This window comes from Lithobates pipiens, unplaced genomic scaffold, assembly GCF_037356315.1.
Source record: "Lithobates pipiens isolate NorthernLeopardFrog02 unplaced genomic scaffold, aLitPip1_a1.2 Scaffold_1, whole genome shotgun sequence".
NCBI lineage: Eukaryota > Metazoa > Chordata > Amphibia > Anura > Ranidae > Lithobates > Lithobates pipiens.
The window spans coordinates 76082002-76101161 of NW_027507685.1; the positions used below are offsets into that span (position 1 = coordinate 76082002).

General features: G+C 44.6%; 1 protein-coding gene across 2 annotated transcripts in view; it reads left to right on the plus strand.

Moving 5' to 3' along the window:
- Positions 1 to 19160, plus strand: part of CSNK2B (casein kinase 2 beta) — a 35004-nt gene that overhangs the window by 3288 nt on the left and 12556 nt on the right. For both annotated transcript variants that reach the window (XM_077459858.1, XM_077459776.1), the window contains exons 3-4: positions 14217 to 14319; positions 14705 to 14820. In XM_077459858.1, the coding sequence (XP_077315984.1) occupies positions 14217 to 14319; positions 14705 to 14820 (219 nt within the window). The remainder of the gene's footprint in view (positions 1 to 14216; positions 14320 to 14704; positions 14821 to 19160) is intronic.

A 19160-nucleotide genomic window follows, 5' to 3' on the forward strand; every position in this document is an offset into this window, starting at 1 on the left:
TTTCTGACCAGAGCACATTTTACAATTTGGCACTGCTTTGATTTAACTGACAATTGCGCAGTCGTTCGACGCTGTACCCAAACTGAATTTGCGTCCTTTTTCCCCCCACAAATAGAGCTTTCTTTTGATGGTATTTGATCACCTCTGGGGTTTTTATTTTTTGCGCTATAAACAAGAAAATAGCTTCAATTTTGGGAAAATAAATATATATTAACTTTTTGCTATAATAAATATCCCCAAAGTTTAAAAAACAAAAAAACAAAAACAAATTTCTTCATCAGTTTAGGCTAATATATATTCTACATATTTTTGGTCAAAAAAAATCTCAATGAGCGTATATTGATTGGTTGGCGCAAAAGTTATATCGATGGGAAAGCTTTATGGCATTTTTTTTTTTTAATTGTTTTGCTAGTAATGGTGGTCATCTGTGATTTGTAGCGGTACTGCGACATACAGATCAGAGACTTTTGACACTTTTCTTTTTTGGCGATCAGTGCCATAAGAATGCACTGATTACTATGTAAATGTCACTGGCACGGAAGGGGTCAACACTAGGGGGCGATCAAGGGGTTAAATGTGTGTTTCCTCAGCATGCTCTAACTGTGTGGGGATGGGAGTGACTAGGAGAGGAGCTATATAGTTTTTTCCTACTTAGTAAGAACAAACTATATGCCTCCTCTTTGATAGCACAGGGATTTGTGTGTTGGTGCCAGGAGCCGTTTCAACGCGCCCTCTAGTGGCTGAAAGCGGGTAGGACGTACCCGTACGTGATTTCACCCAGGAGAGCCATTGTGCCACAGTATATATCTGCATGACAGTCGGTAAGTGGTTAAAGTGGATTTTTGGGTCTACTGTCTATATTAAACTGACTATTTTCTACACTAACAAGTGTACATGGCGACACCTGTGCAAGGAATCAAGTGTGTGTGTGTGTATATATGTGCCGATACTAGGCATTTTCTCGAGTATCGGTACTCGCAAAAATGCTCCGATACCAAAAACAGATGTCGGAAGTGACGTCAGCTGGGGGTGGGCGCCTCCTCCTCCCCTCTGGCAGTGGGGTTTGAAGCCACACTGACACTCCTTCTCCTGGCTGTCTTTTATCATTATGTAGCACCGCTGTGATCTTCTCCTGCCTCTGTAAACAAGAAGAGGGTGGGTGGTGTCATAACTTCTCCCTTCCTGTTCCTGCACAGAGAGAGAGAGCTGGCTGCTAGGATGGCTGGCTGGTTGCTACCCAATGACAGAGAGTGGGTGGATCAACAAGGGGAGCATCCCTGGGAGCAGAACCGAGTCCTGCAAACAGGTTAGTGTAGTATGTACAGTACAGTGTCAGCAGAGTATAGACCAGTCTTATACACTAGCACCATACGGTATATACAGACCAGTCTTATACACTAGCACCATACGGTATATACAGACCAGTCTTCCACTGACACAGTACTGTATATGTTACACACACACACACACACACACCAGTTTATATATAATGTACTGTGCCAGTGTACAGAGTGGTCTGTACCTAATGCCCTGGTACTGCACCCTCCTAATGCCCTGTGTTGCCTCCTCCTTCCCCCACCAGCTGTCACCTCTGCCCCCATGTCTACCCCCCCCCACGATCACGGCCTTTCTTCTCAACTCTCCCCCACAATCCCTATTTCACCACACCCTCAACTACCCTGCCCTCACCCAACTCCCTAAGACCACCCCCAGCTACACTATAGCTATCGGTAATTGGTATCGGCGAGTACTTTAAAAGATGTATCAGTACTTTTGTTTAAAAAAAGTGGTATGGGTGTGAGATGGAGAGAGTAACTTCCCTTTTATCTCTGTGCTTTCGTGGAGCAGTGTAACGGTGGGCTCCCAATGATCCACCAATAATCAGTAGAAAAAGACGATGGGACACAATCTCCAATGCAAACGGTGTTGTGTTTTTTTTTTTTTTTTTTCCTGAAAAATCTTCAAGACATACATCATGCTCTTCATCAGGCTGATCACTTATATACCAACACCACAAGGTGTGGCCACACAGGTGTATCCCATATCACCCCTCCTAATCTAAATGAACCCTCTCTGTATTGTATATACACCAATCTCTGTAGACTGACACATACATTTCACATTAATCATTTTTACTAATCCTTACCTCCCTAAACTTACTAATACCCACAAAGACATAAAACGATGCACAACGCATATATTTACATAGTTGCACAAATTCATCAAATGCAGACTTGCTTTAAAAATTGTATCTTTCTAGAATTGCCTTTCAGGAGAATCCCGGAGAGAGGGTGTAGCTCCACCTTCTTCTCAGGAAACACATGCCCACTTCAAAATCTCATCTCTTCCACCATGGATTCAGTTATTGTATTTCCTCCATGGTGGAAGCATGTGCCTGGAACCAGGGAAGCTACACTCTCTCCAGGGGAGAGCAGGCTTACCGGTGGTGGTGGTGTTTTTTCTGTTTGGCCTCCCAGAAGCTCCTCCCACGGGTGAGGGGTGTCCAGGGGCTCCCGGTCCTGCCATCTCAGGGGAGCAAGGACCCTCAGAGGGCCAGTGTTGTGAGCCTGGAGGCCGCTGTTTAGCACAGGGAGGGCTCTGTTGCTGGCGGGGGTCTTTGCAGGTCAGCAGCATATCCCCGTTCTCGGATCCAGGTCCCGGCCGGTGATAGCGTAGTTTCCGGCGATGCAGGGTGTTCTGAGGGGGCGTGGTGCCGTGGTTCCAAACGCCTGGAACGCAGGGACTAGGGGAAGGGTCAGGTGACCGGTGCTTCCGCTTCCGGCCAGCGCTGATGACGCGGCGGCCGGGAAATTCAAAAAGAATGGCAGAAAGCTGAGCAAACTGAGCTGTCCTACTCGGTGGAATGGACGAGGGCAAGACAGCGATGGCGGAGGCAGGCGCCCCCAGCACCGGTTCAGCCCAGGTAGGTGAGGTGCATCGGCGCTTTCTTGCTACCCTAATGGGCTGTTCTCTGGGTTTTTTGTATGTTCCTCCCTATCGGGGTGCCTGTCGCTGCAGGGTCAGAGGTGACGTCTCAGACCCTGCAGCATGGTTCAGGGGTCTCGCTGGTGGCCTGTTGGTGGTGGGTCTCTGCACTGGCTTGGTGGTGTTTTTTTTGCAGTTAATCTCTTAGCGAGTTAAACTGTGTGTCATTTCTGGGAAAATCACTAGGAAAGTCTAAACCAAGCCAGAGGAATTGCCCTTCTTGCAAGAACCCCCTTAGAGACTCATGGCAGAAGGCGATGTGCAGTTTGTATCAAGGTGTTGGTGGAGGAGGAAACGTCGCAACAGTATAAGGAGCTATTTTCCTCGCTCAAAGAGCTGACAAACTCGCTGAGTTCGGTCAGGTCTATCCTGATACAAAACCCATCCGGGCAGGCTGAGCTCAGAACCTACCGCCTAGTCCCAAGGCATCTTCTTCTAGACCAGTAGAGACCGAGGACTCTGGCGATGAAGGGGGGAAGTACTCTTGTCTCCTTCAGGGACTCTGAAGAGGATAGCAGGGCCTCTCGGTACAAGCTATCACTAGAGGAGGTAGATGACATTTTAAGGGCCATCTTCACGACTCTGGAAATTCAGGAAGAAAAGGTACAGCTGTCGGTCTACGACAAGATGTACCAGGGGATGAACGAAACAAGACGTAGAGTTTTTCCAGTCCACAGTGTCCTTTCAGATTCAGTTAAAAAAGAATGGAAGGACCCAGAAAGAGACCCTTTTTTCTCCAAATCCCTCAGGAGGAGGTTTCCCTTTAAGGACAAGGACTCAGAGGTATGGAACAAGAGGCCTCGAGTTGATGCAGCCTTTTCGCAGGTCTCTAGATGAACGGACTTGGCTTTCGAGGATATGGGAGTCTTAAAAGATCCGGTGGACAAAAAAAGCTGACTCAATCCTCAAAGCCTGGGATGCAGCGTCAGTTAGCCTGAAGCTGGCCATGGCCGCTACAGTGGTGGCCAGGAACTTGGAATGCTGGGTGGCAAGCTTTGTAGCTTGCTCTTTTCAGGAGATCTCCTCTTCAGACCTGACCTAGAGTCAGTTCTTGACAGGACTGCTGACAAGAAGGCCTTCCCGGCTAAGAAAAAGCAAACCGTCAAGAACATTTTTTGTGCTCTTCAACAGTCCCATAAGAAAGACCATGACTGTAAGAGCCAGTGGGGCTCCCAGAGGGGTCGAGGTGGGGCAGAGTTCTCTTTAGATCTCCCCCAGATCAGGCCTCTAAAAGTAAGTGACAATCTCTCCCCAGTGGGGCGGGGGGAAGACTGTCAGCTTTTCACGAACGGTGGGACTCAGTATCTCCAAGTTTGTTCGTGAAAAGTGTTATCGTTCAGGGGTACAGGCTGGAGTTCTCAGAACCACCCTCGAGCAGGTTCTATGTAACAGCCCTACCAAGGGACCAGGAGAAGGCCTCTGCAATAATGTTCCTATTGCGGGAACTGATACAGCAAGAGGTCTTGATCCAAGTTCCATAAAGTCAGGAAGGCAGGGGTTTCTACTCCCATATTTTTCTGGTGAGGAAACCTTCAGGGAAGTACCATTTGATAATTGAACCTAAAAGTTCTGAACAGGTCAATACGGTACAAAAATTTCAGGATGGATACAATTTTTTTCCATCACAAAGTTATTGACTCCGAACTGTTTCATGGCATCCCTGGATTTAAGGGATGCCTATCTCCATGTACCCATTCACCAGGCGTCCCAGGAGTTTTTGCACCTGGCAGTGGATCTAGGGAGTTCGGTATGGCACCTCCAATTCTGGGTTCTGCCATTTGGACTCTCGTCCTCCCCCGGAGTCTTTACAAAGATTATGGCAGAGGCTTTGGAGCCCCTGAAGTTAAAGGGGATTTCAGTCGTCCCTTATCTAGACGACCTTTTATTTTTTGCGGACTCCAAGGAGCAGGCTTTAGTGAATCTTCAGGCGTCCCAGTCTCACCTCGAAAGTCTGGGGTGGCTTCTGAACATGGAGAAGTCAAATCTGGTTCCCTCACAGGAGATGAGGTTTCTGGGTTATTCCATAGACTGTTCTCCAGAAAGTGTTCTTGCCGTTAGAAAAGCAGTAAAAGATACAGTTAGCAGTAAAGCAAGTACAGAGCAACCAGACAGTGTTGGTCAGGTCAGCCATGGCAGTTCTGGGCCTGCTTACGGCAGCAATCCCGGCCGTTCGGTGGGCCAGGCTACATTCCAGAGGAACATTATGTCCAACTGGTCCCCTAGAGAAGCATATAAGGATCTCTACAAAGACAAAAAGGGCTCTCTGGTGGTGGAGAGACCAAGCAAACCTGTCAGAGGGTCTGTTATGGGGTTTTCCCATGGACAAGCATCTGACGACAGACGCAAGTGCCTGGGGCTCTCACCTGGGCGGTCAAACGTCTCGGGGTTTGGTCCAAGGGGGAAGCTCAAAGATCTTCCAACTGGAGAGATCTGAAGGGGATCTTTCTGGGTTTGTTGGCCTTTCAGCAGGTTTTGAGGGGTCATCACGTTCAGGCATTGTCAGACAACACAACGCGGTAGCCTATATTATGAAGCAGGGGGGAACCAGGAGCAGAGGTCTGATGGAGTTGGCCAATCCCTTGTTGGCCTGTGCAGAGCAGAATACGGCTTCACCGTCGGCAGTGCAGCTGAAAGGTTCTCGGAACTTATTGGCAGATCTCCTAAGCAGGCAGAAGTTGATAGAAGCAGAGTGCAGTCTGAATCGGGAGGTTTTCCTGATGATTTCCGAGGCTTGGGGGTTTCCCCAAATATACCTTTTTGCCAGTCTGCAAAATTCAAAAGTAAGCCGATTCTTTTCTCTTCACCGAGGGGACAAAACGGTTGGGTTGGATGCGTTCGCCCACCCTTGGCACTACCAGGTGTGCTACACTTTCCCCCCTTCTCTCTGATTCCACTGGTTCTGAGAAAATTCAGAGAGGAAAAGATGAATCTAATTCTACTGACTCCATTTTGGTCAAAAAGACCTTGGTTCGCGGTGCTTTGGAATCTAGCCACGTAACCCCCATGGAAGTTACCGGTCAGAAAAGACTTATCTTAAGGGGCAGTAAACCACCCAGAGGTGGAGTTTCTGCAGCTAACCGCCTGGTTTCTGAGGAGGACCTATTGAAAGCAAAGGGACTCTCAGACAAGGTGGTAAAAACCCTCCTATCCAGCAGGAAAGCAGTCACACAGGCGATTTACATGAAGGTCTGGAAGAAATTTAACTCCTGGTGTGTGTCCAGAGATCTCAGTCAAAAGCACGGTGTCTGTTCTGGAGCTTCTCCATGAAGGAATGGAGAAGGGCCTAGCAGCCAGTACCCTGAAGACTCAGGTGGCGGCCTTATCAGTTTTTGAAAAGACATTGTCGAAAGAAACTTTAATTTCTAGATTTTTTTTTTTTTTTTTTTTTTTTTTTTCAGGGCTCTCGCTCGAAGTAGACCAGTAGCCCTTAGAGACTTTCCCAGTTGGGATTAGTCTACTGTTTTGCAGGGTCTCTCGGGAGCTCCGTTTGAACCCTTACGAGAAGCTTTGTTACAGAAGGTGGTTCTTAAAACGATTTTTCTAGTGCCTAGGAGGATCAGCGAGCTGCAAGCCTTGGCGGTTAAGGAACCTTTCTTAAAAGTATTTGCGGACAGAGTGGTTCTTCAGACAGACACAGCATTTCTACCTAAAGTATCATCAGCCTTTCATCGGACTCAGGAAATAGTGTTGCCTACCTTTTCTGCAACCCCAGCTAATGCAGAGAAAGAGGCTTTCCACACATTAGATGTGAGAAGATGTTTGTTGCAATTTCTAAAGATGACCAAGGAGTTTAGAAGATCAAACACCCTGTTCATGGTCTTTTTGGGACCACGCAAGGTAGAGAAAGCTTCAAAAAATACTCTGGGTAGCTGGCTTAAGCTGGCTATAGCAGAAGCCTATAAAGCGAACGCTGAAATACCTCCCTCACGTATTGCTGCTCACTCTACCAGATCTACGGCAGTTTCCTGGGCTGAAAAGGGGCGGTGCGACGCCTGAACAGATTTGCAAGGCTGCCACTTGGTCCAGTTATTCGACGTTTCTCTGGCACTACCGGTTAGATCTACTGTCTGCGGCAGATCAGGCCTTTGGCAGGAAGCTACTGCAGGCAGTAGTCCCACCTTAGCGTAAGTTTCTCGGTTATCCTCTCTGGGGTTGTCCTGAAAGGCGACTCAAGAAAGACTTAGACTTACTGGTGACAGTATTTCTAAGAGCCTTTCAGGACAACCGTTACTTCCCTCCCTAGGTTAATCTTAGTATGAGTATTACGTTTCTGTCATGGTTTTGTGGTTTTCTGTGCTTTGTTTTCCAGTGTCGGAAGACCACAATAACTGAATCCATGGTGGAAGAGGGGGAGTTTTTGAAGTGGGCATGTGTTTCCTGAGAAGAAGGTAGAGCTACACTCTAGAGCTGCCACGACGAGTCGACGTAATCGATTACGTCGACTACAAAAATACGTCGATGTGCGTGCAGGGCGTCGATGCGTCACAGTAGTGGCAGTTCTTAGTATCAACCGCTGCCCTCCGTGCCGCCGTCCCCCTCTCTTCTCCCCCTCTGTGCCGCTGTCCCCCTATCTTCTCCCCCTCCGTGTTGCCGTCCCTAGGGGTGCAACGGATCGTCACTGACCTGAGCGCACATGCCGCGATCTGTGGAGCGCTCCGCGGTCTTGGCCTTAGGAGAGGCCGCGGCTTCGGCCTAGCTCCGAAGCGGCGGGCAAGTTTCTACACCCAGGCGTTTACAATGTGATCGCTCCGACGGAGCGATCACTTGTAAACAAACCGGCGTCATGACATGACGCCGGTTTCTCTCTCCCCTCTCTGTACTGATCTGTGCAGTGGAGGGGAGAGGTCGGATGGAAGCAGCCGTCCCTACATACCCAGCCAATACTCTGCCAGCCCGATACAAAACGATACTCTGCCAGCCCGATACAAAACGATACTCTGCCAGCCCGATACAAAACGATACTCTGCCAGCCCGATACAAAACGATACTCTGCCAGCCCGATACAAAACGATACTCTGCCAGCCCGATACAAAACGATACTCTGCCAGCCCAATACAAAACGATACTCTGCCAGCCCAATACAAAACGATACTCTGCCAGCCCAATACAAAACGATACTCTGCCAGCCCAATACAAAACGATACTCTGCCAGCCCAATACAATACTCTCAAGGTTATCCAAAGGATTAATTAGCTAATCAAAAAAAACCACTAGATTCATTAAAAAATAATCGGATAGTCAGTCATTGACTAATCGAAAAAATAATCGATAGATTAGTCGACAGACAAATTAATCGTTAGTTGCAGCTCTACTACACTCTCCGGGGTTGTCCTGAAAGGCTCTTAGAAATACCATCACCGGTAAGTCTAACTAAGTCTTTTCATGACTCGTCTCCAAAGAACATTACATTTCTCTTATCAGGGATCTCTCTGTTCAACCTAGAAAAGAGCATCTAATCAATCCTCATATCCATCATAATAAGAGCAAGTATAGCTCATAGTCCCTGTTTATCCCATCAGCATGCAGGGACTGTAATCTTTTAATCCACCATACCGCTTTGTTTCAGCTTTAAAATCCTGTCACCCCCTCTCTTATCTCTATACACTTCTTCCAGAACCATAAATCGCAGATTCGAAACTTTGTCCCTGCTCTAAAAAATGCTTAGATACTGGTAATCCAGGTTGTGTATTCTTAATGGTGCTGTGTGTTGGGCAATCCTGTCTTTCAATTTTTTTTGTGTAGTTTATCCCACATAAATCAACTTGCAAGGGCACATTAAAATGTAGATTACATAAGTAGACTGGCATGTGTGAAAGCCTTTCACCATAGATTTCTGACCACTGCTGGGATGTACAGTTGTGCTCATAAGTTTACACACCCTGGCAGAATTTATAATTTCTTGGCCATTTTTTAGAGAATATGAATAGCACAAAACCTTTTCTCATGGTTAGTGTTTGGCTGAAGCCATTTATTATCAATCAACTGTGTTTACTCTTTTTAAATCATAATCACAACAGAAACTACCCAAATGACCCAGATCAAACGTTTACATACCCTGGTGATTTTGGCCTGATAACATGCACACAAGTTCACGCAAAGGGGTTTAAATGGCTATTAAAGGTAACCATCCTCACCTGTGATCTGTTTGCTTGTAATTAGTGTGTGTGTGTGTGCGCGCGCATATAAAAGGTCAACGAGTTTCTGGACTCCTGACAGACCCTTGCATCTTTCATCCAGTGCTGCACTGACGTTTCTGGATTCGGCATCATGGGGAAAGATAAGGAATTGTCAAAGGATCTGCGGGAAAAGGTAGTTGACCTGTATAAAACCGAAAAGGGGTATAAAAATATATCCAAGGAATTGAGAATGCCAATCGGCAGTGTTCAAACTCTAATCAAGAAGTGGAAAATGAGGGGTTCTGTTGAAACCAAACCACGGTCAGGTAGACCAACTAAAATTTCAGCCACAACTGCCAGGAAAATTGTTCAGGATGCAAAGAAAAACCCACAAATGACTTCAGGTGAAATACAGGACTCTCTGAAAACATGTGGTGAGGCTGTTTCAAGATGCACAATAAGCAGGCACTTGAAGAAAGATGGGCTGCATGGTCAAGTCGCCAGAAGAAAGCCATGATTATGCAAATGCCACAAAGTATCCCACATACAATACGCCAAACAGCACAGAGACAAGCCTCAAACCTTCTGGCACAAAGTCATTTGGAGTGATGAGACCAAAATTGGCCACAACCATAAATGCTTCATTTGGAGAGGAGTCAACAAGGCCTATGATAAAAGGTACACCATTCCTACTGTGAAACACTGAGGCGGATCACTGATGTTTTGGGGATGTGTGAGCTACAAAGGCACAGGAAATTTGGTCAAAATTGATGGCAAGATGAATGTTATCAAAAAATACTGGAGGAACATTTGCATTATTCAGCCGGGAAGCTGCACATGGGACGTACTTGGATATTCCAACATAACAATGATCCAAAACACAAGGCCAAGTCGACCTGTCATTGGCTACAATGGAATAAAGTGAAGGTTCTGTAGTGGCCATCTCAGTTTCTTGACCTCAATATCATTGAGCCACTCGGGACATTTCAAATGTGCAGGTCATGCAAGACATTCCAAGAATATAAAGGAACTGGAGGCTCGTTGCCAAGAGGAATGGGAAGCTTTACCATCCGAGAAGATAAAGAGCCTCATCCACAAATACCACAAAAGACTTCAAGCTGTCATTGATGTTAAAGGGGGCAATACATGGTATTAAGAACTGGGGTATGTAAACTTTTGATCAGGGTAATTTGGGTAATTTCTGTTGCCGTTATGTAAACAAGTTCTGGCTCCCTACCTAACGATCGGTGTGTGTGCCGTGCATCCGCCAATCGGCTTCCCCTGTGTGTAATCGCAGCAGGAGCGAGCTGTCGGTGGGGCACATGCATGCCCCTACCCAGAAGTTCTGATGGTAAGGGATGGAATTTGTGTCCCTACAAAGCAGGGAATACATTTCATCTCTTCCCCTAGTAAAAGCATCTAACAGTACAGTAAAACACAGGCCAGGCACACAGTTAACCCTTTGATCGCTCCTGATGTTGACCCCTTTTCAGCCAGAGTCATTTAGTACAGTGATAGTGCATCATTTAGCACTGGTCAATGTCTACCGCAATACTGCAGTCCTGCTATAAGTCACTGATCACTGCCATAACTACTAGTTGACCACTTGCCTACTGGGCACTTAAACACCCCTCCTGCCCAGACCAATTTTCAGCTTTCGGTGCTCTCACACTTTGAATGACAATTACTCAGTAATTGTAACACTGTACCCAAATGATTTTTTTGTCCTTTTCCCCCCACAAATAGAGCTTTCTTTTAGTGGTATCTGATCACCTCTGGGTTTTTTTTTTTTTTTTGCGCTATAAATGAAAAAAAAAACAATTTTGAAAAAAAAAATAAAAAATTGTTTCTGTGATAAAATTATGCAAATTATTAATTTTTTTTCTCCATACATTTTGGCCTCAATTTATACTGCTACATATCTTTTTTTAAAATAACCCAAATTAGTGGATATTATTTGGTCTTTGTGAAAGTTAGTCTACAAGCTGTGGTGCAAATCCTAAAATATTGATCACATCTGATGTACTGGTGGCCTATCATTTTTTGTGACCTTAACAAGCCAGGAAAGTACAAATACCCCCAAATTACCCCTTTTTGGAAAGTAGACATTCCAAGTTATTTAGTAAGAGGCATAGTGAGGTTTTTGGTGTTATTTTTTTTTCCCCACAATTCTTTGCAAAATGAAGATTTTTTTTTTGTTTTTTTTTTGTTTTTTTCCCCCCACAAAATTGTCATTGTAATAGGTTATTTCTCTAACTAATACGTGGCACTGATGACACTTGACACCGATGACAGATGGAACTAATATGTGGCATAGGGGACAGGTGGGCGTGTGGGCGTGTGTGTGTGTGTGTGTGTGGGCGTGTGTGTGTGTGTGTGTGTGTGTGTGTGTGTGTTCTCACTGATGCTTCAGCATGGAAGCTCTCCCTCCTGACACGCTGTGTGTGATGAGGGGAGACGGCGATGAGAGATGATCTCATATGTAAACATATGAGATCACCTCTCATTGGACAGGCCGATCGAGTGCTAAATGGCTGCTGTGATTGGCCATTTAGCACGATCTGTGGCTGTGTCCGAGGGACACGGCCAACACAGGGGAAGTAAATAGGATGTCCAGGGACGCCCTCGCGGCAGATAGCGTCCACTCTGTAGCCGTCTTTTGGCTATAGAGCGGGCGCAAAGTGGTTAAAAAAAATCCCATAGTTTGTAGACGCTATAACTTTTGCGCAAACCAATCAACATATTCTTGAGATTTTTATTTTATTTTTTTACCAAAAATATGTAGCAGGATACATATTGGCCTAAATTTATGAAGAAATTTGCTTTTCGCCATTTTCTTTTTTTTTATTGGATCTGTTTTATAGCAGAAAGTAAAACAAATTGTGTGTGTGTGTGTGTGTGTGTGTGTGTATATATGTATATGTATGTGTATGTATATATATATATATATATATATATATATATATATATATATATATACTTTTTCCAAAATTGTTGGTCTTGTTTTGTTTATGTGCAGAAAATAAAAACCACAGTGGTGATCAAATACCACCGGTAAAAAAATCGACATACATTTTATTTGGGTACAGTGTCGCACAACCGTGCAATTAATTAACGCGGTGCAGTATCGAAAAAAATGTCCGGGGTCATGAAGGGGGTCAAGTGGTTAAGCAGTATGTAGTGTCAGCTACATAAAGTGTAAAGGCTAGTGTTCCGGCAGTGAGATGAGAACTTCCATCTCACACCCAGAACAAAATGGCGTTTTGTTGCTGTCTGTGCCCTCACTAAGCAGATTCACTCTTTGTCCTGGTGGTCATTGTTACCATGGCAGAAATTAATGAGGAAAATGCAACATTTTGAGTTATCAGCATGGAATGCAGGTTAAATCTCCCAAGAGGGACACTTTGTTCTGGCAACACCTATGGAGGGGATTTCCCTCACTTTGGAAATGTTTCCTCTCACTTCTGTTTGTGTTGACTGAAAGTTAAATGAAATCTCCCCAATGGGACACAGATGACCTGACTGGAATTTTACACACATACACGGTCTCCTTTTTTGTTTTCCTTTAAATATTCTCTTCGCTATCCAAAATAGAAAATAATATTTTTTTGGCTTTTGATGTACTTTAATTGCTTACGTCAAATGATGGCTGGGCGGTGCAGCTCTCGCTCTGGGACGCTGTTATCATATGATGGCATCCCAGAATGGCTGTGCCCACATGGTGCGCCGTGTTACTAGGACGCGGCACGCCCCCTGATCTCTGTAGAGAGCCGCTTCCAGAGCTCTTTAACCATGTGATTGGCTTGTCCAATTACAGCCAGTCACATGTAAACACGGAGATGCTGGTAATGGGCTCTCCTTGCCTCACACAGACTGTGTGTGGCGAGGAAAGCCAATCGGCGACATCTCCATGCAGGGGGACATCTAGGGATGTAATTGGGGCACTGATCACTGATGTCACCATTCAGTGCCCACAAGTGATGCCAGTTAGTGCTGGCAATCGGTGCTGCCCATCAATGCTCATGACTGCTATCGATCAATGCCTATCCATGTCACCTATCCATGCCCATCAGTACCATATATCAGCGCCTATTAGTGCCTCATCAGTGCCCATAAGTGCCACCTCATCAGTGCCCACCAGTTCAGCTTATCGGTACCCATCAGTGCACATCAGTAAAGGCAAAAAATTCCTTAGTTACAAAATTTACTGACAGAAAAAAGTTAAACAATTTTTTTTCACAATTTTTTATTTACAAAAAAAAACCCAGCAGTGATTAAATACCACCAAAAGAAAGCTCTATTTGCGTGAAGAAAAAAAAAAAAAAAAATTTGTTTGGGTACAGTGTAGCATGACCGTGCAATTGTCGTTCAAATTGTGACAGCACTGAAAGCTGAAAAATGGCTTCAACAGGAAGGGGGTGTAAGTGCCTGGTAGGCAAGTGGTTAAAGAACATCTGAAGCTAAAACATTTTGGGTGGAAGATGAGAACCCCTATCGTTTTTTTTTTTTTTTTATTTTGCAGTCTGTGCCTCCACTGTAAAGAGACATCCGCTCTATTTGACATGTTGACCATTGACACTGGGACAGATTGTGATGGTAAATTAAAAATCTTACTGTTGTCGCTGGAGCCAGAGGAAGGAGGAAATGCTCTGATGGGTACACTGGTTTTAGTGACAGCTCTCTAAGAGGGCATTTCCTCTCATGTTTGAAAGATTACCCATCACATTACCCAACAGGAAGTGAAGGGAAATCTCCCCAGTGGGACACAGCCAAAAAAACAAACTTTACAGAGTTTTACCTTTTCCTTACACTATCCAAAAATGTAAACCATGTTTTGATTTTAGATGAACTTCTGTGTTTTCCAACCACTGCTTTTACATTTCAGTCCCTTTTTTGTTCTAAGGCATAGTCCTAACTCTGAAGGCCAGGCTGGAAATCGCTCCCTATATGATGTCTGAGGCCGTCTTCATGATAGGCCCTGAGTGCAATCCAGGCTTTGTAGACTGAGCAGATAGCCCATGATTAGTATTTTCCACTTCTAGTTCTGCACATGATTTAAGGAGCTGCCATAGAACACATGTGAACTCGTATACATTTTTGTCTTTGTTCTTATAGGTAGATGAAGATTACATTCAAGATAAATTCAACTTGACTGGACTGAATGAACAGGTTCCACATTATAGACAGGCACTAGATATGATTTTGGATCTGGAGCCAGGTCAGTGTGCATGTTTATACAAGAACTTATATAAGATATAAGGATATAAAAACTGTTCTTTGCGATGTGTTAATTATGTAGAAGCAGATGCTATGAAAAAACAATATAAACTGGTACAAATATTCTATTGTGTCTAGAGGCGAAAAACGGCTGTCTAACAAAAGCTTCAGGTCTCTTATGATTTGCTGTGTAATAGCGTCAGTGCTCCCCTCCACACAATTCAAAAGCAAGGAGTCTTTTTATACTTGTTATCACAAGTATGTTACCTGAATGTTATTATTTGTTACTATCCAATGTTAATGTTAATCATATATAGTTTGTCAGGTTGAAAAAGACATGTCCTATGAACCAAAAATGTATTTTGTTCTTGCATTGTCCTTTTCAGATGAGGAACTAGAGGATAATCCGAATCAGAGTGATCTCATTGAACAAGCTGCAGAAATGCTTTATGGGCTGATCCATGCTCGCTATATACTGACTAACCGCGGCATTGCCCAAATGGTAAGAAATTTGTACATGTGGAAATATATTTATTTTTGTTAGGTAGAAAGTGAAACTTTAACACCAAAATGAATCGATGCAGACCTCCACAGATGCAATCCTTAACTTTTTTGCCTACCACTACTCTAGTCAGCTATTGAGAGTGAAAGAAAAGTCCTGTGTGAGCTATACTTTGCCATAGCTTACACAGTGCTATGGACTTTCCACGTGACAGTGATAATTGTCACATAGCTTTGACTCTACTAATCACAAGAGCTGGTGAAAATGTACATAATGGAGCAACCCTGATTTTTATTTTTTATCCCCCCCCCCCCCCCCCCACTAACTTATTATACCTTTTTTGTCTTGCAGGCTACACCCCTCGAGGTTTACAACCTCTTAAGTGTCCTAATAATAAAAGCCAGCAGCTACCGTATTTGTAGCTGCTGACATTTTTTTCTGAAGGAGCCTGGAGCTCCTCTTTAACTGGTCTCTTTTCTTTTTACAATACCAAGCTTTCTCATATCCACATTGAACCGCTCCGGGGGTGAAATTTTGAAGGGAATCCTCGAGTTCAACTTTAACATGGTTTTTCTAGAGGGTACGAGTGTAGGTCTAGGCAAAAAAAATTCTGTACATGTACAATGCATGCACTTTTTCTCGGTCTTATCTCTGTGTGACATCTAATGCACTAAAATCACAAGCTGTGTTGTCAGGGTTACTGGACTACAGAACACCTCTTATGTTGTGGAAATGAAAAGGGAGGCGTTTAGTAGTCCAGTAGTGGTGAACTGGCTATGGCTGACAACACTGCTTGAGAATATAGTGTAGCAGAGGCAGCACTGTCAGGTCACTACAAGAAGTTAGGGGCTTGTTGACTTCTAAAAGGATCAGCAAGTACTTTTTTTGTACCTGCAGTGTTTTCAAAAAGCAAATGTGCATATATTACAGTAATATAGGACCGCCCACTGCTGCAAAATTAAAAGCCAGCAGCTGCACATGCGGCAGCTGCTGATTTTTAATAATCGGACAATTACCTGTCCTGGAGTCAAGGCTGATGTGTCCATCAGCTGTCAGGTGCATGATGCCTCCATTGTGAGTAAGGGAACCTGGCAGTGAAGCCTTATGGCTGCACTCCGGGAACCCTACTGCACATGCACGAGGCTCCGCTCCTCTCCTACTGGCCCGGCGGACGGGGAAGGAGGAGGGAGCCTGGGCAGTGACATTAATACCGGCTGGGGATCCCGAACGTGGGAACAGGATACCTGTAAAAGACAGGTATCCTCTCTTCCCCCTCCCCCCCCCCCCCCCCCCCCCCTCCGGTGCCAAATGTTCCACTTTTGGGTAGAACTCCGCTTTAAGGGAAGTGTTATTCCTCAACACAGGGTCTGTTGTAGTTACCATATGCCAGGACCAAAGGCTCCCTCTATCGCAACCTCCGAAACATGAGAGAACACCCTCCTTCTGCTAACATCATCGCACCCTCCTTGCAGAGTTTGCAGGTTTTTAGATCATGGCTGGGAATACTCCGTCTACAGAGACCAATACCCCAGTCCTACTGAATGATTTACTTCCGTCAGTAGTTTCCCATCAAGCACCTGTTCTATTTTTTTCTATAGTAATGGCCACTTATTTGTTGAAATGCCCTGTAGGAAGGTTTTTTGGGAACGTCTCCCATACATTTTTAAAAAAAATGAATGCGTCTTAATAGGCAGTAGACAAGTTAATTCTGATACAATAAGTCAATAAGCAACCAAACTGTTTTAAGACTGGATTCTCATTTTGTATAGTACAGTAATGTTTGTCGACATGCACTGTTAACGCACCACATTTATTTTTATTTTCAATAGGTTATTTGAGTATACAAAAAAAAAAAAGAGAACAACGTTGCATTTTGTATGTGTTTAAATACAATAGAGAAGTGAAGAGTCTTTACTAGACATCATGTATTGAATGCATGATAGAAAAAAATCTGAAATAAGACCAGTAGTTTAGAGGGGGAGACAACCCTTATCGCCCGACACCCCAAATGGGATTTAACTGTGTCGGGGGGTGGAGGAGCACCTCACCCAGACCCCCGGTCATTACATGCTAACAAGTGGTCAATGGAAAACTGTATAACATGACAAACCAGCAAAGGCCCCAAGGCCTGTAGTAGGCATTGAACCGGATGTTACAATAAACCGTCTCAGAAGCATTTATGCAACTAATCCACTGAGATCCCTTTTTAAATTAGAAGGTAGCGGCCCTGTACCATTCTGATAAGCTCCAGGATTGGCCCAGGTCCCTCTCCCATTCCTACATAAAGAGGGGCTTAGAGTCCACTTTAGTCAATATATCACTGAAATCCCCCTCGCTGCTCCATGGCCTGTCTATACCAATGCTCATAATCTGTAATAGAAAGTGGGTTGGGTTTTGAGCCTCCCCCCTTTATCCCTAGGTCAATTAAAGGGTCTCCCTGTCAACCCTATTCCCTTTTGAGGCCCAAATAAATTTGACCATTTTTGATTGAAATTTTTTGTAAGTGATCTTTCGATATTTGAATGGGAAGTGACGGGGAAGAGGTATAGGATGCGCGGTAAAAGAGTAATTTTTCACCGAATTAACCCTGCCCAACCAGGAGAGATCCATTTTGTCCCAATATGTGAGGTCTGCCTCCAATTTACGGTATATTGGGGGAAAGTTGGCCACATATAGTCGGTCCACTGAGGCTGCCAGATTGACCCCAATAGGAAATGACTGTATTGCGCTCCCTATGAACTGGATTTTGTCCTATAATCGTGATACTAAAAGGTCAGGGAGACTTTTATATTCAACACCCTTGATTTTCCGTAGTTCACTTTAAGGCCTGAGATTGCGCCAAAGTTGTCCAGTAATTTGCAGATGTTGGGGAGCGAGGTTAGTGATGAGGTTATAAAGAGCAGAATGTCATCTGCAAAAAGTGCACGTTTGTGGCCCACACCTGACCCCATGTATATCCGGGTGATCCCTAATGGCTAAGAGAGTGTTTCGATGACGATAGCAAAAATTAGTGGAGGTAAAGGGCATCCCTTCCTAGTCGCAGTAGATGATCTGGAAGAAGTCTGAGTGGTATCCCTGTAGTCTTATTTTAGCTTCAGGGTTGGAGTAGAGTGCCCCGATCACATTCATAAAGGAGTGGCCAAAGCCCCATTGGTGTAGGATTGTGACCAGGGGACAGAATCAAGTGCCTTATGGAGGTCCAGGGAGAGTAGAAAACCTGTTGGGGGGGCAGGGGGGGCTGCTGGACCTCAGAAGGGAAATAATTTCGATTGCTCTTCTGATTTGATAAGAACCTTGTCTTGCTGGAATAAAGCTGACCTGGTCCTTATGGACATAAAGGTTAATAAAAGAGGATCTTGCTTAAGATTTTAAGATCATTATTTATCAATGATATGGGGTGGTAGTTGGCAACTGAGCTTGGGGTCTTTACCCGATCACTAAGATGAAGGCAGAGTTTAAGGTCTTGTCCAATTGAGATCCTTTACGAAGCTCATTAAAAAAGTGGGCCAAGTAGGGGGCAAGTGTTGGGGCAAAGTGTTTATAGTAGGGAGTCAAGAAGCCATCCAGCCTAGGAGCCCATAGATTTTTCAAATTTTTAATGACCTGTAAGACTTCTTTTGCAGATATTGGTGCTTCTAATCTGTCCCTGTGGTGATCCTTGAGCTTGGGGAGTATAAGTGAGTTAAGAAAGGATGGCAATAAGTCACCCGCCTCCCCCCCCCCCCCCCCCATAAATTACAGTGCTGTCCATCAATGGGTTTAGGGTGCGAAATAGGGAATTGAAGAATTGCGACTGACTCTTGTTTGGGTACTAGTTAGTAGACCAGGGAGTAGAGCTGAATGTCAATGAGGCCCTTGGCAAGTAAGAATCTACTGTCCAGATCCTTGAATTCAGAAGCGAGAAACAAATTGCAAGAACGGGAAAAAAATATCGTCGCCCCTTTTTTACTTTTGGTTTCCTCGTTAGCGAGGCGGAATTTGGGGTGAATATATGAGGGGGGAGTAGGAGCGAGGAAGATGTGTCTTCTGTATAAAAAAAAATAGTATATCAATTTTCTGGGTATGGTAATACTGAAAAATTTTCTGGCATTTTTAACTGGTGAATTCATTCCTTGAACATTTTGTGAGGCAATGCGTAAGGAAGGGTTTGGTGTGGAAGTATCGGCCATGGAACAACCTGGTATAGAACGCCAGCAAGTACCAGTCACTTACCCCCAACCTGGTGCGAGTTCCAGGGAGGAATATAAGGAGCCCATTCACTCTGTTGGGAGTCCCGGAGGAAAGAGAGGTCACCCAGGTCACTAGGAGGAAGGGAAAGTTAGTACAGTAGAAAAGATCCA